Source organism: Panthera onca, chromosome B2 (assembly GCF_046562875.1).
Source record: "Panthera onca isolate mPanOnc1 chromosome B2, mPanOnc1 haplotype 2, whole genome shotgun sequence".
Lineage (NCBI taxonomy): Eukaryota > Metazoa > Chordata > Mammalia > Carnivora > Felidae > Panthera > Panthera onca.
Window position 1 is genome coordinate 57120055 of NC_138343.1, and position 21258 is coordinate 57141312.

Below are 21258 nucleotides of genomic sequence, written 5' to 3' on the forward strand. Positions count from 1 at the left end.
TCAGGGTTGTGAGTTTGAGCCCCATGTTGGGTGTAGGGATTAGAAAAATAAAGCAAAATAGAGTGGCTGAGATTTTTTTTTAATTTTTAAAAATTAAAAAATTAAAACATTGTAAAATGTGTTCTTAAATAGCCATCCCTATCACTTATTGGTCAGCAATTTCAGTGTATGTAAAGATTACCCAACAGCCAAATGAACATGTGCCACATTCTGCCCAATTAAATTTTAATGTTAATTAGCATTTCTTTAGTACAACAAACAAAATAAAGACAAAGGAAATGTTTCCCTTAAATTTCCAAAAGTTGGTCCACTCATCCATTTCACATTTTTTCTAATCTAAAAGTTTAATCACATTAAAACAATATGACACTTTAAAAAAATATTACAATAAACTTGCTTTAGGTTTGCCATGTTAAATAATTTCTCAAGGCATGGTTTCTGTCTGCCTTATAGTGCACAAATTGGAGGATGATACTAAAGGGGAAGTTAAGTCTAGAATTCTCTGTTCAAAGCCTCTGCCAAAGAGATCAGCATGTCACTATCACTTTGGGTGAATCTGTACAAGATCAATAATTTATTCCTGAGTCACTGATACTATTTGTCAGTTCTTTTGTCTTGTTATTCATTTCAAGGAGTAAAAAGTAAGACTATCCTAAACATTAATGTAAAAGTGAATTATAGTCTTTTAGGAGAAGTTCTCAAACACAGAAAAAAATAAAAATAAAAAGCTAGTAAACAATCTGTCCTCTTGGATGATACCATCCAAGATAAGCCAGCCTGTTATCATCATCACTTTCTTGATTTCACCTTCTAATCTCATTGTCTGCTGCCAGATCCTATTTCTCAGGGTTTCTCTGCCTACCAAACACTAGTATTGTCCTCCAAACATCCTTAAATCAAGCACAAAACAATAATAGCACAAAATACACTAGCTGCTCATTAAATACCTCCCATGTCCCAAGTACCGTGTTAGGCACAGGCACTCCTCTGCCTTGGAGAGTTTCATAATATATAAAGGAGACAGATGGAGTTTACAAAAATGATTACCATAATGCCATAAATACTGCCAATAGAGGTATGTGCAAGTTACTATGAAAGCACAGGGAATGGAGTATCCATGCTGATGGAAAGGTCAAGAAGACTTCACAAAAGAATTAATTTTGAGGTTTTAGGGGAAGTAGAAACAGAATTTTCCAGGTAAAAGGAGTTGCAGACATGAAGGTGTGAGAAAGCACAGCATGCATTTTGGAAATCACAATGGGTTTCAAAGGCTAGAAGAGTAACAGCAGAGCAGAAGGTAGGGCAGGTAAGGCAAAGACATGATTTTGGAGGGTCTCAAATGTCTTGCTAAAATGTTTAGAAATTCTCCAAAACTTAATTGAAGGCCACTGGAGGATTTTTAAGATCAGGACCTGAGCCGAACTCGGACACTTAACCGACTGAGCCACCCAGGCGCCCCCTGGCTCTAGTTTTTAACTGTGAAGTTTAATAATTCCTCGACTTCTTGGAGCCATTTTTCTTGAGTTGCTCCCTTTTTAAAAGGACACTGGAGATTTTTCTGGTCAATGATGTCTATCTATTCTGGAGAAATCTGTAGAAGTTCTTAGAAGCATTCGCAAGGTGACACCTGGCTCAAGCTTCATATTTCAAAATGCTGTTACAGAAAATGTTATAAGGATCCTCAAAGTATTTTTGTTTTTTTTCTTTCTACATTTTTATTTAAATTCAGTTAGTTAACATATCCATCACATCTTTTAACATAGTGAGTTTAGTTTACACAATGAATATTAAATAAAAGGAAAAAAGCTTAAATAGCAACAAAAAGTAATATAATCATTGGTCTGTAAGTTTGTTATAGACATAATTTTCCTCACTGTCATCTGTTGTCAATAATATTTTCAGTTCCCTTTTGAACTCTATGGAAGTGTGCTATGGTAACTCTAAATTGTCCTGACAGATGCACACTAATGTAGCAACACAAATATGTTCATATATTTGTAAAACCACAACCATAGTTCTTATTTAAAGCTTACTGAAGGAAGCTGAGAAACAGTATAGTTTCTTTCTTCCTGATGACAGAAACCCAGGATGGACAGACCAAGAATAAATAATATTGTAAAAGATCATGGAGTAGGCTCATTCACAAAAGACTAAAGAAAGTACTCACAGTAATGCTTTTTATAATCAATTTCTTCTTTTTTTTAAGTTTATTTATTTATTTTTGAGAGAGAGAGTCTGCAAATGGGAGAGGGGCAGGGAGAGAGGGAGGGAGAGAGAATCCCAAGCAGGCTCAGCACTGTCAGCATGGAGCCCAATGCCGGGCTCAAACCCACAAACCATGAGATCATGACCTGAGCCAAAGTTGGGCGCTTAACCAACTGAGCCACCCAGGTGCCCCTATAACTAATTAATTTCTATAGTATTCATTTGTTACAGCAGTGTTTCTTAATAAAACAATGACTAGAAAATGAAAAATTTTAAATACTTAAAAATACAAATCTAATTTTAAAAATTAAATTTGATAGGCATAAAATTACCCTATCAATTGCTATACAAGTTTCTAAATGCTTGCTCTCAACTTCTATACTTGTCTCTTCGATACCTGGCACCAGTTCACAAACTACACTTTGAGTAGCACTACCTACAAGGCAATTTCCCTTGAAATATTCATGAGAACAAGAGATGGGTTTTCAGTAATTTACTACATAATCATATTTTATGATTCACTCGTAATCAACTCATCAAAAGATGACATATAAACCCAGAATGCAAGTTCATTTGCAATGGGATAATTCCTTCTAGAATTAGAATATGTGGGAATCCAAATGACAGTTAAAAGTTTGTTGAGGGGCACCTGGCTGGCTCAGTTGGAAGAACATGCAACTCTTGATCTTGGCGTCACGAGTTCGAGCCCCACATTGGATATAGAAATTACTAAAAATAAATAAATAAAAATAAAAGTTGGTTGAGCAAAGAACCAGAGCATAAAAAAGTAAATAACCTTAAAGGGATATTTCAAGACAAGGAGAGCAGCTTGGCAGAGTGGCGGAGGCAGGGACTCTTGCACTCAAGCCACTGGGATTTAAATCCCAATTGCATCATATGATATTTGCGTGACCTTAACCTTTGTGAGGCTCTATGTCTTGATTTTTATAATGGCGATAATATCAATGTAGACAGATTTACAAAAGGATTGAAACAGTGCTTAATGCAGTACCCAGTGCATAGTAAGTATTCAATAAATGTCAGTTGATGTTATTAATACCATCCTATAATAATACATATTTCTGCAACAACCAGCATGCTTATGGTGTACAGATTCAGTGTGTGTTCCCTAGACAGAGATGGATAAACACTGACAATCTTCAAGTCATTAGACTTTACTCTTCTGAGTACATAGTTATCCTCTTCCTTCTGCTCTCACAATCTTCCTCTGGACAGATACAAAAATTGATTCTGTTTCAGCTTACACATTCCAGTACAACTTCCCTAAGATTACATTCAAGTCACCTTGACTCAAGTTTTACATGTTTCCAAATCTTAGACATACATTTATACGCCATCGTTTGGTTTATAACCACAATATGGTATATAATCACCTTCATTATGGCAGTGTTTCTGTTTCAATTCTCTGAAGGCAACCATATTTCCTTTTATTTCAAGTTCCCAGGGAGCTTCTCACTGGTTGGGCATTACATTCCCACATCTGATGGCAAATAAATCTACATTAAAAACAAATTATAATGAGATTAATTCTCTGGGAGCTCAAAACAAGAATGTATGTTATGTTTTGACAGCTGGAGTCAGCTTAGCATAACCAGCATAACCTGGTGCCTCCATTTCTGCTGCAGGGATAACAAGGCTACAGACCTATGAGAACAACATTTTCTTGGACAATACCATTTCTTCTTCTGAATAGTCATCGTACAGTTATGTTTCAAATTGCTTCTATGTAAATAACATTCTAGACACTCATTTTCTGAAAATATTCCATGAAATTCTGAAAATATTAAGAATATTGGATGTGATTAAATTCCTTTAGTCCTTCATTTTCTATCTCTCCCCTTTATAAGAGTAGCATTTTTGGAAAGAAATTGGAAAATATACAAATTTATGAAGAACAAAAACTGTTCATCACATCTATCTGCAAAGCACTTAAATGTCAGCTATAACATGGTGAACATTTTAGTTTATATTTTTTTCTATTTTTAACTTGTATTTTTACATAGTTGTAATCATACAAATTATATAACATGTATTCTGTTTCTTTTCATTTAACATTACAAAGTAAGCATTTTCTCCAAGTTAAAATCATTAAAGGATACTTTTAATATCTGAAGAATATGTCATTATGCAGATGTTTCATTACATAGACATCTCAAACTCTGTCACGTATTATGGGTTGGTTCCTTTAACAAATTTCTACCTCAGGGTCCGATTTTTCTAACAAGTTCAATTTAAAAAAATGCAAATGTGTATTGAGCGCTGCTTGGAAAGCAATAAGGGCACAATAAGTTTTAGTTTTTCTTACTATCATAGTTATATATCAGGAGTTTGATTGTTCTCTGAAAACCTAAATATACAATTTTTAGGATTTCCCACTCTTATGTTTCTTAAAATCCTCACAAATAGTGCCCTTCTCCAAGCATACTTTGAGTACCTTTATTTCTTTTAAGCTTCTAGTGTGTCCTCAAAAACATAGTGCTAATGAAAACGATCATGTGAATTTTGGAACTTTATGTCAGTGTGCTTCCACAATTCAGTATCATAGCATAAAACAGGCTTACAATAATGGACTTACATCCTTGTTGGGATATTAACAAAAATTTTTAGAAGCCATGGGGCACGTTGTGATTCTAGCCTTCTCAGTTGTATTTCTGTATCTCTGATCTAGCCACTTTCGTCCATTTCTGCTGTCCTATGATAGTCAACACCATCATTTCCCCCCATTTAGCAAGATAGGAAACCTCAAGTCTTTGACCACATGACACTAATTCCACTCTAGGACTCCCTCCAATCCACACTCCACAGAATAAGAAAAATTATGTTCTTAAAACATATATTTCCTGGTCTACAGCTGTTGCTCATTGTTCTTAAAATAAAAATCCAAATTCTTACCAAGGTTGGCATGATTTGGTCTCTGCCAGATCTCCAGGCTGACACCTGTCTTTCTTCCCTTATTGTGCTGAAGTTCCTCAGGTCTTTCATCTTTTTGAGCACCACCAACCTTTTCCCACCTCAGTTATTTGTCATTTTTCTCCACCAAGAATATCTCTCCTCCTCTCCCTCTTACCGTGACTCATTCTTGTCATTTAGGTCTGGGTCTCCTGGGAGATACCGCCCCTGACTTCCCTGCCTAAAGTAAGTCACCCCACCAGCTATTCTGCTTACCTCCTTCGCAACACATATTGCAACTTATACTTCTATTCTTTGCTTAGTCGCTTGCTATTTTCTCTTTCCTCGTCTGTATATAAGTTATATTGGAGGCAAAAACAACATTTACATTGTTCTTCATAAGAGAGCAGAGTGCCGGAAGTGTTGAGGAGGGAGGGAAGATCAAGAGCCAAAGCTATGGTAGGTGAAAACCCCAGGGAGCATACAGAGTGGGGCCTAGCGAACACCAGCGAACACCATTGTTAAAGGTGCCTGCAAAGAAAATTTAGGACTGGGAAAACTAGGACTGGGATGCCCCAAAAGGATTTTAAGTGAAAAAGTAACCTGATCATATCCAAAAAAATATTAGTTGAGTGTCTACTATGTATATTAATATGTGTGAGGATTCAAGGGCTATATAATAGGACAACTGTCCTTAAATAGAAAAAAATCTCAAAATGCTACTATACTAATTTTCCTCCTTTTTTAAAATTGAAGTACAGTTGACACACAATGTTACATTAGTTTCAGGTGCACAACAAAATTATTATACAACTCTATACATTATGCTGTGCTCACCAAACACTGCTATTACAATACCACTGACTATATTACCGATGCTTTATCTTTTGTTCCCTTGACTTATTCATTCCATAACTGGAAGCCTATAACTCCCATTCCTCGATACCTATTTTGCCCACCCCCCAAGACCCCCTCCCCTCTGGCAACCACTAGTTTCTTCTTTGTATTTATGGGTCTGCTTCTGCTTTTGTTTGTTCATTTGTTTTTTACATTCCACATATAAGTGAAATTATATGATACTCATTCCTCTCTGCTGACTTATTTTACTTATTTCACTCATACTCAGTATCTTACAATGAGAAATGCACTAAGAAAGCAATGTTTGTTCAAAATGCCTGGTTATTAAAAAAAAATTGTGTTAGAGTAGGAAAAAAAAAAGTATGGCTACTGTAGCTTTTAGTTAAATAAAGGTTATTATGTTTGTCAGAAACTGTTCAAGAACATTTCTCCTTATGTAAGGCTTACCCCAGTAATGCTGCTTAGGTCAGTGTCTGTCTGGATTATCTGCAGCCTAAATGCCAACTCTGTAAATTAAACCTGTCAAGTGACAGCTTTGCCATAGCATGCATAACCAACCTTTAAAATTTATTTATACTCCATTCCCTTTCTCTGTCCAGATTAAATTCTCCTTTCCTAAGCAATTTTTTACTCACTCCAGACTGTGGCATAATTCAATATGTTCTAAACCGTTCTATGGAAAGTATGGCCCTCCTGATTTCCAATTCCCAAGTGATTTTCATTCAGACTTTAGAACAGCAAAAGAAATTTTTCGAAGTTCACTAAATAAGAAGAGTTTTCTCAAGCTAAATTCTTCCAGGTAACAGTATGTGAATCAGTCATAATAATGGCATGCTATGAAAATGCTATGAATTATTATAGGTCCATAATAAGTCCTTTATACACTGTCTCAAGGAAGCAGTTCTTTCCAACATGCAAATGTAAATATTCTTTTGACTAATCTGTCCATCACATTGTAATATGCATGCTGAACCTCCACAGAAGTAAATACCATATTAAGTGGCAGGATCTCTAAGGTGAAAACACATTTTCATCTGATTTGAATTTACCTAAGCAATTTCCAGGTTTGTATTTAAGTTGATTAAAATTAGTTATGAAAAGTAGAGGGATGGGGCTCCTGGGTGGCTCAGTCTGTTAACCATCCAACTCTTGATTTTGGCTCAGGTCATGATCTCAAGGTTCATGAGATTGAGCCCCACTTTGGGTTCTGAACTGGCAGCACAGAGCCTGCTTGGGATTCTCTCTTAGTCTCTCTCTCTCTGCCCCTCCTCCTCCTCCTCTCTCTTAATCTCTCAATTTCTCTCTCAAACAAATAATTTTTTTTTTAAAAAAGGTACAGACGATGGACAAAATAGAGATTAACTGAAGAGAATTATTTCTTAAAGTGGACAATTTTCTTTAAGTTGTTTGAAAACTCCTTAATTTCACTGAGAAAATATTACTTCTAATGATTGGGTTTGATGACTTAATAAAATGTTTATTTCTGATCCAGCAGGACTCACTTACCTAACGATATTTACATCTTTAGCATCCACCTAGGTCTCTGACAGTTTCTATGTCTGACATATACAAAACACAATAGCCCAAGTACAGTGATTAGCCAATGGACTTTGACCTTGAAAGGTTTGTTGTGACAAGCTTAAGTGCTTGTTTGGAGATTTCTGTGTCTAAAATTCCCACAGAAATGATGTGGTACTATTGTTCGGTTTTATTATTCATCAAACTTATTAAAAAGACTTGATATCCTCATCACAAAAAAAAAAAAAATTGTAACTATGCATGGCCATGGATGTTAGCTAGACTTACTGTGGGGATTATTTCACAATATATATATAAATATTGAGTCATTAGATTGGACACCTAAAACTAATATGATGTTGTATGTCAATTATATCTCAGTAAAATAAATACACCAAAATACATACAAATACATAAAAAAAGACTTGATAAAACTTTAAATCAGTCTCTTAAGGAAAGAAAACTTTTTAACATAGAGCATGCTTCAGTTTTAAACATTCATGCTGACAATTACATGTTCACAGAAATTTAAGTGTACTCTACATTTTTTAACATTTTTTTTACATTCACATAGGAAGATTAATTTTAGATGTAAAGTATAATAGGCTTTTCTATAACAGCAAAAGGAAACAAAACTTTTACAGTGGTGTAATTACGGTTGTGTCCCTAAATTTTTAGGACACTTCTTAAGTATGGGAATATACTTAAGATTGACCTCTGTACTGGTATCCAGACACCCACTGTAGTATTTGCCTCTACTAACTATACTCGGCACATTATTATATATTGAAGTCTAGTGTTTGTTTCTGGGTTGGTATTGTCACATTTGATCTTTCTATCATTGCGATGGTAATAAACATACCATATTAAATGTGAAGGTTTTTTGTTTTGTTTTTTGTTTTTAATTTTTTTTTTTAATGTTTATTCAGTTTTGAGAAACAGAGAGCAAGCAGGGGTGGGGCAGAGAGAGAGAGGGAGACACAGAATCTGAAACAGGCTCCAGGCTCTGAGCCATCAGCACAGAGCCTGATATGGGGCTCAAACCCACGAACCGTGAGATCATGACCTGAGCCAAAGTCAGACACCCAACTGACTGAGCCACCCAGGCACCCCTGTTTTGTTTTTAAAGTAGGCTCCACCCAGTGTGGGGCTTGAACTCACGACCCTGAAATTGAGAGTCAAGTGCTCTACTTCCTGAGCCAGCCAGGTGCCCCTATTAAATGTTTTTAATCAGAATTCCTCACAGCCCCAAATCACCATTCTATTGTCTCAATCGACCTAAGGAGATTGAAAGGGATGAAATCCTCCATTCCTCTTATATGTCTGGTATAACTGAAATCATCCCATGTTTACTATGAGATCTGCCACACTTGTAAGGATTTCTCTGTTCGTCAACATCAGGATTTGCTGATTTGTTGTCTTCTGCGGTATTTCCTCTTCCATAAGGATCTTCCTCATAATGGTCTTATAGACATTTTTATCTCCCAACTTTCGGATTTTGCATTTTGAATATGTTGATAAAAAGTCCTACCTACCTTGATGAGCTCAAGGACATGCTTGGTAAGTAAAGTAACTTATAGCTGGGCGTCTTGTTTAGTGGCAGAAGTCTTCCATTTCAGGGCTTCTTCTGGAGCTTAGCAAAAGCACTGGCTTTCAGCATTAGGTTTTCTTACCTGTAGAAGTCTGGACCACTATTTGCAAGCACATTGGCTCAGTCTGGAGACCTTTTGCTAATAAGTGCAGGTGCTGATGCTCCAAATGCAAATCAATAGAGGTTAGTGAGTCTTCAGACCACAGGAGTCTCTGACCAATGTGGGGATGGACTACTGCTCTGTGAGAGTCAACACCTTTAAACTATTGGGCTGACTAGAGCAGACACCCTCAGCACAGCAGTGAACCACAATGGCACAGGACACTTGTAAACATGACAGCTGCCAGAGTAACAGGCCCATGACTACCCTGAGCAAGACCATATTTATATCTCGTTTAAAGTGTGTCCTTTCTCTCAACAGCAAAAGCTTTCTCTAGTTTTTCATCCTTGACCTATGTCCTTTTCAAAATAGAAGAAGGTGGTGCCTCATCTGAGAGGCTAAGACGTCTGGAAGCTGATTAATCCATTTGTGAGTTTGGGCCCGGCTTTTAGAGGTTGATGAACGTAACTGACTGGATATTTCATGTCAGTACTACTTTCGGCAATTACAAGATGTGTGCCTTACGAGGCTCACAACTTGTATCACAAGTTTTGCAGGAAAACTGGCTAAGGCTGATTTGTCTCTGCTTACTATTTGTTGAATTTATATCTTGTCCAGCATATTCATTTTTTGAAAAGTCATTACATGAAAAACTTTCCACCATTTCAATTAGCATCACTGTGTTGACCACCTTTGAAGTGAGAATAGCTGATTGAATGTTTTTCAACTACACTATTGTACATGTTGGTCAAGTTTTGCATTTATTATGAAGTTAATTCTGCCCATAACATGTTGTTAATATTTTCTCATAGTGTGCATTAATATTTAAACTTTATTAAAAGTTTTTGCCATATACAAGTTTTTAATTTTTATATAATAAAAATCCTTTTCTGTGTGACTGAGTTCCCTGACCTACTTAGGAAGGTCCCTCACACCCCAAGATTTTTTTTAATACTTTTTTTTTTTTTTTTTTTTACATAACACTTTAAAATATTTACTTCTGTTACAGTGTATTTGTAAAAGGACATTATATATTTCTCAGCTCTGTAGTTTTCCTTGATTTAGATGGATTCAAAGTTTCCTAGGAGAGGAATTTCTTTAAAATGAAGATGATTTTATTTTTGCTTCGGTAAGAGCCTGGTCCAATTCCTTTTTTCAAAAGTGCTTACTTACTTTGTTTACAGCGTATATGTTTATAAGAATGTTGAATAAGTACCCAAGCACAGTCTCTGAATAGAAGTACTAATAAATCCTAAAATGGTGCACTACACTGACCGAGAACACAGTTTTATCCCTAAAGCCGTTTTCAATCTACTGCTCTGTGAAAACAGCAAACAAAAGGCCTCAGTGTTAGTAGAAAACCGAGTTCTTCAAAGCAGGTAAAAGTCCTGTTTAGTCCCTCCAAAAAGTAGAGGAGAAAGGGTTTCCAGATTGTGACAAAGTTGCCCTTGTGTAACACAGAACAATTATAAAGCTTTACTTCTTAAGGGCCTAAATTATGAAAACAGTGGAACAACAGAACTGAAAATGAACAAAACAAGAAAGAAAGAAAGAAAAAAAGAAAGAAAGAAAGAAAGAAAGAAAGAAAGAAAGAAAGAAAGAAAGAAAGCTTTAGCTTTGACGCAAAGAATTACAGCAGTCCTTGACATAACCAAAGATTCTTAATTTTTAAAACGTTTCCTTCTAGCAGTGACTAACCTTTCATTATCTGTGACAACACATCAAGTGAGCAGCAGTACAAAGGATGCATGTGATTTCGAAATGCCACAACTGAGCCAACTGCAGTCGCCCGCGTGTGTAGTATGGAGGCGTGACCAAAAAAGACTATAGGAAACATGGGGCTTTATCTGCCTCACAAGGTACTCTCCCAGTCTCCCCTAGCAGAAGTTTGCGAAGTTTCTCCCCGCTTGAAAGTGCCCCCGGCGACAAGTATCCACCTTGTCCGAGCCTAGGGCCGTGGCATTCAAGGTGTTGAGTCACTGGGTACAGCGGCCGTGCGACATAAATATTATTTGATGACGGAGATCGTAGTGGCGCAGGTGCCAAGGTAAACCGCTGACAAAGATGACTGTGGTTGGACTTATGGCAGAAGAAAGTAGGGTCGGGGCTAAGGCACGGTTCCAGCCCTAAAGGGATTGCATTTTAAGTTTGAGGCAACTTCAAAGCTCCCCATGTGACATCTGCGCACTCCTCGGCGGTTTTAACTATGACAACCAGGGGTTCCGGCGTGATTCCTTACAGTCGATCGAAATCTTCTCCCGCTCCCATTCCTTCCCCACCCCAGACTTGGTCCACCCCTGAGTCCCTCCACTGCCCCTTCCCTCCCCCGCCCTAGAGATGCTACGACTCCAGCGCTTCGCCATTCATCAACCGGTTCACACCGGCAGCGGCCGCCGCGCGGTGACGTACGCAAGGGGCGGGTCTCCGCCCCCCGCTCGTCGGCGCTCGGCCTGGGGCCCCCGGCCGTGATTGGTGGCCGGGAGTGCACACGTCGTGCCGGCTATAAAAGAGAGGGTTTGTGACGCAAGGGCGCCTCGGCGCGCGTATTGGCTCCCCGTACTGCGGGCCGGCTGGGCTACGCGCTCTCCTCGGAGCCGCTCACTGCATGGTAGAGTCTGGTGCCCCCGCCGCCGCCTGCAAAGCCGCCGCCGCCCCGCGAAGACCACCGCTACCCCCTGCCCTGCAGCCGCCGCCACCGCCTGTGTCGCCGCCGCCTCGGGACCGGCTGTATGATTAGGCCACAATCTTCAATGAGTAAACATATTCCTGTGAGTATCCGTCGCACAGCCGCCTCTGGGGCCGGGGCTCCACGGCCGGCCCCCCCATCCCCACCGTCGCCTTTGTTCGGAGCCCGGCGTCCGCTCCCCACCGCCCCAGCACGCAGTTCCGGTGGGTCCCTGGCAGGAGGGGTCCGGACTACGGGCCTGTGGCCGGCCGGTGGGGCTGGCTGCGGGGAGGCGAACGCTGGGGTCCACGGGGCTGCGGAGTGGCGGTTGGCTGCCAGAGGCACCGGCTTCCTCATCCCCGCCGAGCCGGGGACGGTGGGGGCGGTGCGGCCGGGCCTGCGCGGCGGGCGGGGGCGGTTTCGGCCACCGCAGCAGGCCGGGCGGGGCGGCACAAAAGCCGCTTTGTGACCGCCGCCTCCGCCCTTGGCCCTCGGGTCTGGCGCGCCTGGCCGGGGCCCGGCGGGCTCCGCGGCGTCCCGAGTCCCCTTTGTTTGGCCGAAAGAGAGCGGCCCGCCTGGGAAGCGGGAGACGTGGCCCGGGGTGGGGCAAGGGCTGCGCGTGTCACTGCGGAGCCGGATACGGGGAGGGCGCGGCGGCGGGGTCGCCACCAGACCCGGGCCGGCGTGGAGTAGGCGGGGCAGCGAGCGAGGCTGATAACGGTCTCGACCGGGAGGTCTCCGGGCTCGCGGCCCGGAGCGGGACAGGAGCCTGGTGCAGCCACCCCTGTGCTCCGCGGCCCGACCGGCGCCTCAGACAAAATGGCCTCGGCGTCCGCGCCTGACTGAAGGCGCGGCGCGAACCCGTGATTGCGGCGCGGAGAGGGAGCGCCGCGGGCGGGCCCCGGCGCGCAAGGCCGCGTGTGCTGAGCTGCGGCCATCGGGGGCTTTCCCCGAGCTGCAGCCTTACGAGGGCTAGTGCGAGGCTCTGCTAGGTGAGGACACCGACTCCCTGCCCCGCCCTGCTCCCTCAGTCTCCACCTGGTAATTCGAGCTGTTCCGGATTTAACGCCCCACTTCGGGCTCTGGATAATGGGAACAAGTCAAGTCTTGTCCTTTCTCTGGGACAAGTCGGTGGAGAAATGGTCTGGGTCTGAGCGCCTTGGAAACTGCCAGGACTACTGTTGCACTGAAGCGAAGGAGTCCACGGCCGGGCACCAGTATGCACTTTCCCTGCCAATCTTTGGGGCCCTGGATGGCGCCTTTTAATAGGGGACTATTTAGAACTGTTCCTGAAATCCTTGGTGTAATGTGTTGTTGCCTGCTTTTGGCTTGTGGCAACGGCAGGCAACCAGAGCCAGAATTCTGAGGTTTATCTTCTGTCGGTGGAAGCCTTCTGCCATTCCAAGAGTATTAAGTTGTTATTTGCACTGTAGTTGGAACCGTCGACCTGCTTGGGATCCAGATTCTGAGGCAATGCTTCCTGTTATTCTTTTTATATGAATTTTGTTTGATGGCAGTAAATCGGTTGAAAACCAAAAAGCTAGATCATTCCCATGCATTTCACATACGCTCTCTACCAGGTGCGTTACCTAAGATACAAGTAGATCTGAAACAAACTTTCCAACGAACTACTGGACAAAGTGGTCCTGCAGATTAATTGCTTTGACTGCAGTCTGACAGACCAACTTAAGCTTCTGCACAGAAATTGCTCTCTTCCCTCTGTGTATATTATTGTGATTATATGCACTGCTAGGTGGAAGGGGAAAGACATTCCTTGGTATTTCTGAGCAGCCTATTGTGGATAGTTTCTCCTGTGGAAAGGAAATTGGTAATGAGGAAATGTCTTAGGCAGTAAGGAAAGGTGTTAGGTAGTTGTGGTCACTGCTATTTTGGTGGAAGTTCCCCCCCAGCCACTGGATGGCTCCACTAAGTGAATTATTTCTGTTGCTTTCTTTGCTCCCTGATGAAAGTTGCTTATATGAAGAGATGTGTCCAGACTCAGCTGTGACAAGAATTTTAGCTGTTAAATGTGGAGATCATGATGTGAAATACTGTCTTACATACTTGCTTTCAGTTGACAAAAGAGTATCTGGAAATCAGAATACCGAACTACACGAGCCATTGCACTTAACACTTTACAAAGATTCTTAAATTCCTTGTATGTCATGGAAAAGCTGCCAGAATCACTTTTTTTTTTTTTTCAATTCTAAGGAAATAATATTTAGGATTTGAGGAAAACATATAATTGAAATTATTTTCCAGATTACTGCAGTCTGTGTTTGCTGTAGTAGAGCAAAGTCCTTAATGGTAGTCACTAATGTTTTAACCCAGCTAGCAAATAGGTGAAGGAATAACCTCTGAGGGCTCATTTAAACAAATTTGGAATAATGAAAGTCCTCTTTCTTCTGGGACAATCTTGTAAGAAATGACTCCTGAGGCTAGTTCCTTTGTTTTGACAGAAAAAATGAACTGGGTTTTTGACTTGATGTTTCAATGATTTGCCATATGTGAATTCTTCAAAATGTAGCAAAGTTATTCTGGAGCCTATAACTGGCATGGTGCAAAATGCTATTTAAAGTTGCAAAATGAAAATAGCAGATAGATTGAATTTAATTTTAAGCCTTTTAAATGTTTAAATTTAGGGGAATCTTTTATTCTTAAAAGAATACATTTTATTGGGTAATTTGCCTTTGGAAATACATATAAAGTGTTTGAGGCAGTGCCTGGTACTTGGTGCTTTTATTAACCTATGAATTTTTCTTATTCCTGTCTTTACTCCTAAGCACACACGCAAACACAAGTCTTTTTTTTTTTTTTTTAATAAATGTATATCCTTATGATACTTCATATAATAAGTTGATTGACTTTCAAAGACTCAGATAAGGAAAATCTGTTGAAAGGGAATTATTAGGTTGCTAAGAATCAAATGAGATAGTGTATCTGGAAGAATTTGAAAACTAGTTTCTGTTTTTCCTCTTAAGAACATATTGGTTGAGGGGAGCTGGGCTGGGCTGGCTATGTCAGTTGAACATGTGACTCTTGATCCTTAGGATTGTAAGTTTGAGCCCCATGTTGGTTGCAGAGATTACTTTAAAAATAAAGGTTAAAATACATATATGTATATATATATATATATATATATATATATATATATATATGCACATATATACACACACACACACACACATAGGTTGAGTCTTTAGAGGAGTAAGTAAACTATGCAAGAACTAACAGCTTCCAAACTTTTCATGAAATTTACAATATGTAAAAATATTTTATTAGTTGGAAAACTCTACATAGAAAGCTGTTCGTAGGTAGAGCTTATAACAGTGTAAAGCCAATAACTATTTAAAATGAATAATTAATTGAAAAATACATGTAAGTGATACTGACCAAAGGTAACAGTGGTATTTGAGGGTTTTCTGTTTTAGGGCAGTAATTTCAATTTAAAGTAATCTACTTGTGAATGCTTGTTTTATGGTTATTGCTTTAGTCTGTAATCATTCTTATATTTTTGTATTTTCAGTAAAAGTTGAAGAGGTGGGTTGGGCCCATATTTGAAGATAGTTGTGCACTTAAATACTACAAAAGTGTAACATATTCCTTTGAATTAGAAAACAATTTTTTTTCCTCTCTCTTTTTTTGTTTTAAACAGCAGTTCTGTGGTGTTCTTGGTCACACATTTATGGAGTTTCTGAAGGGCAGTGGAGATTACTGCCAGGCACAGCACGACCTCTATGCAGACAAGTGAACTGTAGAAATTCATTACTACTCCACCAAGAAGCCCCCATAAGAGTGGTTAACCTGGACACAGAGTGTTGAATTGAAATCCACAGAGCATTTTACAAGAGTTCTGACCTGGATGGGGTAAACCTCAGTGCACTTCCTTTCTATTGCCTCAGTATTACTGGATTGAAGAATTGCTGCTTCTTGTTAGGAGGTTCATTTCATTTCCCATTACTCCCAACTTCATACTCAAAGCACTGAGAATTTCAAGTGGAGTATATCGAAGTAGACTCAGTTTCTTTGCATCATTTCTGTTTCAATTGTTAAAATTCTTTCATAACCTTATTGAGTGTTTTTAACAAAATTAACATGGCTCGAATGAACCGCCCAGCTCCTGTGGAAGTCACATACAAGAACATGAGATTTCTCATTACACACAATCCAACCAATGCGACCTTAAACAAATTTATAGAGGTAAGGTTTGATACTCTTATATTGATTACAGTTTGGTGGTGGGACTTTTTATCTAACAAAATATTAGTTTAGAAAATTTGTGTTTGGAGCGGGGCGCCTGGGTGACTCAATCAGTTAAGTGTCCGACTTCCACTTAGGTCATGATCTCACAATTTGTGAGTTCGAGGGCCCTGTCAGGCTCTGTGCTGACAGCTCAGAGCCTGGAACCTACTTCGGATTCTGTGCCTCCCTCTCTCTGTGCCCCTCCCCCACTTGCTCTCTCTCTCTCTCTCTCTCTCTCTCTCGCTCTCTCTCTCTCTCTCTTTTAAAAATAAATAAATGTTAAAAAGAAAGAAAATTTCTGTTGGTATAACTGCAGTTCAATTCCCAGAAATGAAATATCAGGTTTTTCCCTTTAGGTTATTTTATACATCTCAAGAAGGACATGTACTTGAATTAGTTTGGATTTATAATAAGATAATTTAGTTGTTCATGCCTCACAGTTTGCTTATTTAAATTTCTGTGAGGGCGGTGTAACAGTATGGTTTTCACAAGAAATTTATAGGAGGAAGGCTACCACTTAGATATTTTTCATGTATCTGCTTAGCCTAATGACTAATATCATAACCAAAGTTAGCTTATGTTTTGGACCCTATTTGATGCTTAGAAGCCAATTTTTAGCTACCAATTATAATTAGTAATAATGGATTATGAGTCTTATACCCTGTAGTTTTAAATGATGTTGGTTTTTTTACACTGTAGTTTCAGGATTTTAGAGTCTTTGAATTTACTTCTAAGGTTCTAAATTACAGTATGTACTGCAAATGAGCAAAAGTTTAAGGAACTAATGTAATCATGTCAGGTCAGATTACTTATAGTCATGAGTGATTCCTTTGGGTTCTATTTTATTTATCTTTGTCCCTGAATTGCTTCTAATCCTCTTTTGGTAGTACTTTATCTCCATCTAGCTTGTGTTACCATAACTATAAACAACTTCCATGTATGAAGGGCCATAGGATTTTTTTTTAACGTCTCATTTGTTAAAAATATGTGATGTTTAGTATTTCCCCTTTTTTATGCTGCTCTGGTATTGTCACTTAAAACAAGATTTCACTTCCCAGAGTTTAGTCATGAAAGTGGATGGGTATGAAAAAATGATACATTGATTTATTTCACTTCCCTATTAAACATACCTAGGTTATATCAGTGATTCCATGAATGAATTTCTGTTAACTAGCAATACCTGTTGGACAGTTGGTGAGCAATAGTAACATTGTTGTAAAGACTTATTAAGTGTGTTTTATGTATGTTTTATCCAGGAACTTAAGAAGTATGGTGTTACCACAATAGTAAGAGTATGTGAAGCAACTTATGACACTACTCTTGTAGAGAAAGAAGGCATCCATGTTCTCGTAAGTATATAATAGTTCCTATGTGTTTATGGTACTATGCTACAAAAAAAATGACCGACTTCAAAATGCCTAATTTTTTTAAGTTATTACAAGAGAATGCATTATCTTAATTTCTAAGTAAAGGTGAAAGCTAAGTAAAGCTTTGAAGTAATGAGATCTTTATAAAGATTCAGCATTTATTTGCATTTCATTGACAGTAGGGTTTCATAAAACACATGTTTAGACATATTAAAATGTTTCTGAAGACATTGGAGTATTAGAAACTAGAATTACTAGTTTGGTATTTTATTAAAAAATCTAAACTGTTTAAATATTCTTTTGACTTAGGATTGGCCTTTTGATGATGGTGCACCACCATCCAACCAGATTGTTGATGACTGGTTAAGTCTTGTAAAAATTAAGTTTCGTGAAGAACCTGGTTGTTGTATTGCTGTTCATTGTGTTGCAGGTCTTGGGAGGTAAGAGAATTTCTTAAATCCGTTTGATGGTATTGGTCTTAATTCTAGTAAAAACTTGATTTTGATTCCAGTAAAGACTCCGTTATCATTTTTTGAGTCATTTTGCTTTGTTACGTTACATATTAAAACTAAATTAAAAAGTAGGTGGGGGTGTCTGGGTGACTCAGTTGGTTAAGCACCCAACGTCAGCTCAAGTTTGTGGGTTCAAGCCCTGCATTGGGCTCTGAACTGACAGCTCGGAGCCTAGAGCCTGCTTTGGATTCTGTGTCTCCCTCTTTTCTCTGCCCCTTCCCTGCTCATGCTCTGTCTCTCTCTGTCTTAAATAAATAAATATTTTTTTTTTAATTTTTTAAAAAAGGTAAATGAATGTAACTATAATGTATTCCAGTACATTATTCCAGTCTGGAACTAACAGACGCTATAGTTGTAATTTACACTTGTCTCTGTGGGCACAATTATTTACAGAGTTAATCGTGTGTGCTAGGTTATATCAATGGTATTAGAGTCATGGTCCAAACTCATTGCGAAAAAGAACTATGAATCGTTTCTAAGGTAATTCGCATTGCATATGGTGTGCTTTTGATAGAGTGCTTGATCCTGAATTCTGATTCAATGAGAACTCCTTACCCAGTAATACCAAAATATTCATGTCCAGATTTGTGCATCACTACCACTGCCCTCCATGCCCTCCACCAAAAAAAAGTTCTATTCTAGTGGAGGGAAGTAAAATGAACACTGATGGCCCAGTGATTGGGGGGCAGGGGGGTTAAAGCAAACATTTGCAGAAGATCTTTAGGAGAGGAGTTTGTGACCTTTAAAAACAATTTTTTTTTTTTTTTTTTTAACGGAATATACTTTTCACTGCTTGGAATTCAGGAAAAAATTGTCTGCATTTATCAAGATTTACCCTCCTAAATTTTTTCAAAATTGCCCTCCAATAATACAAATCTTAATTTCTAGACTTATTTGCAACAGTTCAAGGCATATTTCATTTTTGGTTCCAGGTAAAAATCTGGGTTTGGTAGGAAAATGCTGATACTTTATTAATTTTTTAACATGAAGTCAAGATTTATTATAAGGTATTACATAGGAAGGGTAGTAAATTATAGTACTTTTGGATTGGGGAATATTTGGAGTATTGAATTTCCTAGGATTTGATTTTTTTTTTAAGTGATTTACCAAAATTCTTACCTTACCAGAGCTCCAGTGCTTGTTGCCCTAGCATTAATTGAAGGTGGAATGAAATATGAAGATGCAGTACAGTTCATAAGACAGTAAGTGTGTAATGAATTTTTTTTCATCATTGTTAGTGAGTTTAATTATATTACAATTTTTCCCCCACGGTCCACCTAACCATTAAGTTCATTTTTAAGACAGTATTAAAGCCAGGAAATAAAGATCTTACCTTTTTTGAATTTCATGTAATTGCTCATATTACAGAGGTTCTAATCCAATAAATTTGTCTTTTCTTGCACCTCATGTAAATGGATATATAAATTTTGACTATTGTAACTAAACACCCAAGATTTTGAACTTTACTACCCTTTTTTCATTTACACATGTATGCCTATCCATATTTCTGCATTAAGTCACAACATACTAATCAAAAGATTAATTGCCACAAGAGAGATAATAATTAATTGCCTATAACATGGTAAATGGAAATACAGAGGGATTTTGCTTTAGTTGCTTCATCTTTTGTTTTTCTCCATCCAGAAAGCGGCGTGGAGCTTTTAACAGCAAGCAACTTTTGTATTTGGAGAAATACCGTCCTAAAATGCGGCTGCGCTTCAAAGACTCCAATGGTCATAGAAACAACTGTTGCATTCAATAAAACTGGGGTGCCTGATGTCATTGCCTTGGAAGTGGAACTTGAAACAGGACCTAATTTGTCATACATATTAGCCAACATGTTGGCTTAGTGAATAAGTCTAATGAAGCTTCCATAGGAATATTGGAAAGCAGTTTTATCAGGCCACAAGTTTGATGGAATTGCAACCTCTATGCTTGGGTTACGATCAACCTGTTTTGGACACTTAGCAAAAGATTCTTGCTGTTCAGCATTTAAAATGTGCTTATCACTTGTACCAATTGACCTTTCCTAAAATCATGCAGTATTGAGTTATGTCTTTAAATCTATTCCCATGCCAGAATCTTATCAATATATATGAAATTTAGAAAGATTAGGTGCCAAAATACCCAGCACAATACTTGTATATTTTTAGTGTTATACAGAACTGAAATCCCAGGAACTGTGAACACTCTGGACCTTATGTGGTTTATTCCTTCAGTCATTTCAAACATAGAAATTAGGGCCTATATGGTTATTTGCCTGCTCACTTTATGTTTACATCTCCCACATTTGTACCAGTATACATCAGGTTTGCTCAACCTTTTTTTTTTTTTTGGATTTTTACCAAGTCTTAACAATGATTGTTTCATGTCTTTCTACAAATTTTATTTTGTGCTGTTAAGGAAAACCTCCATTTTGAAAATCTACATTGTACAGAAGCACATGTCTTTAATGTCTCCAGACAAAAAAAGCCTTACAGTTAATTTTAATGTTTGCACTTTGGGGTGCAACTTACAGGGAGGGCCTGAAAAAAAGAATGGGAGGGGGCTATTAAGTATTTTTAGTAAAATATTGCCTTTGTCTTGTGCAGAACATGTAGAATATGCTCTTTAATTTAGTAAATATTTTTTTAAAAGGTAGAGATGCTTTGTTATTGTAGCTAAAACAATTCTTAATCATAAAATTTCTGAAATTCTTGTATTTTTTTTCTTATCTGAAGTTGTTTACCAACTTATTTTTGTTTGAAGTGTGATTTTTTTTCCTTCTCTTCCCAACCTCTCTTGCAAAAAAAAAAAAAAAAAAAAAGTGGGTTTCTGCTAATGAATTGAGCAGACATCTAATATTTTATATGCCTTTTGAGCTGTGTAACTTAATATTTGGATACTTGATAATTTGTTTTATTATGTAATTGATAAAATGGTGATGTGTATTAATGTTAGTTCAACCATATATTTATACTGTCTGGGAATGTGTGGTTATAGTTCTGTGGGAGAAATAATTTGTCAGTGTTCACCAGCTTGTAAAAATCTAGTGCGAGAGCTTAAACATCTAAATAAATAATGAAATGCATTTATCATCATTGAAATTGTTTGGCTTAAAGTTAACTTATTTTGTAGAAAATGATATAAATGAAGTATGCTTCACTTAGTGCCATTTGAAGTATGTCCTCTTTTTTTATTCCTTTAACAAATGAAGGATTAAATGAAGTTGACATTTAGTAAGCTCTTTATAGATACAATTTGTTAAGGTCGTGAGAACTGCTTAATATTAAAAAATACTTTCCATTATA

General features: G+C 38.4%; 2 protein-coding genes across 3 annotated transcripts; both read left to right on the forward strand.

The window, feature by feature from the left end:
* Nucleotides 1-11690: 11690 nt before the first annotated feature.
* LOC132667241 (uncharacterized) lies at nt 11691-16044 on the forward strand. Its single transcript, XM_060615843.3, has 2 exons — nt 11691-11950; nt 15503-16044. Exons 1-2 carry the CDS (start codon nt 11912-11914, stop codon nt 15596-15598), a joined length of 135 nt encoding a protein of 44 aa, XP_060471826.1. The 5' UTR covers nt 11691-11911; the 3' UTR covers nt 15599-16044.
* On the forward strand, nt 15941-21054 carry PTP4A1 (protein tyrosine phosphatase 4A1). 2 transcript variants are annotated; one of them, XM_060615841.3, is made up of 5 exons: nt 15941-16047; nt 17346-17438; nt 17766-17896; nt 19096-19170; nt 19613-21054. In XM_060615841.3, the coding sequence occupies exons 1-5, from the start codon at nt 15943-15945 to the stop codon at nt 19728-19730; spliced, it is 522 nt and encodes a 173-aa protein (XP_060471824.1). In that variant the 5' UTR covers nt 15941-15942; the 3' UTR covers nt 19731-21054. The 2 variants fall into 2 exon arrangements, with proteins under 2 accessions (XP_060471824.1, XP_060471825.1); XM_060615842.3 differs by having other exon boundaries at nt 19617-21054.
* The last annotated feature ends 204 nt before the right edge of the window (nt 21055-21258 follow it).

Excerpts from the sequence above, each read along its gene's own strand:
- LOC132667241 (XM_060615843.3), top strand. The coding sequence starts at position 11,912 with ATGATTAGGCCACAATCTTCAATGAGTAAACATATTCCT. Across the intron at positions 11,951-15,502 it reads CAATGAGTAAACATATTCCT|CAGTTCTGTGGTGTTCTTGG; the intron begins GTGAGTATCCGT and ends TGTTTTAAACAG.
- PTP4A1 (XM_060615842.3), top strand. The coding sequence starts at position 15,943 with ATGGCTCGAATGAACCGCCCAGCTCCTGTGGAAGTCACATACAAGAAC. Across the intron at positions 16,048-17,345 it reads CCTTAAACAAATTTATAGAG|GAACTTAAGAAGTATGGTGT; the intron begins GTAAGGTTTGAT and ends TGTTTTATCCAG. Across the intron at positions 17,897-19,095 it reads TGTGTTGCAGGTCTTGGGAG|AGCTCCAGTGCTTGTTGCCC; the intron begins GTAAGAGAATTT and ends TTACCTTACCAG.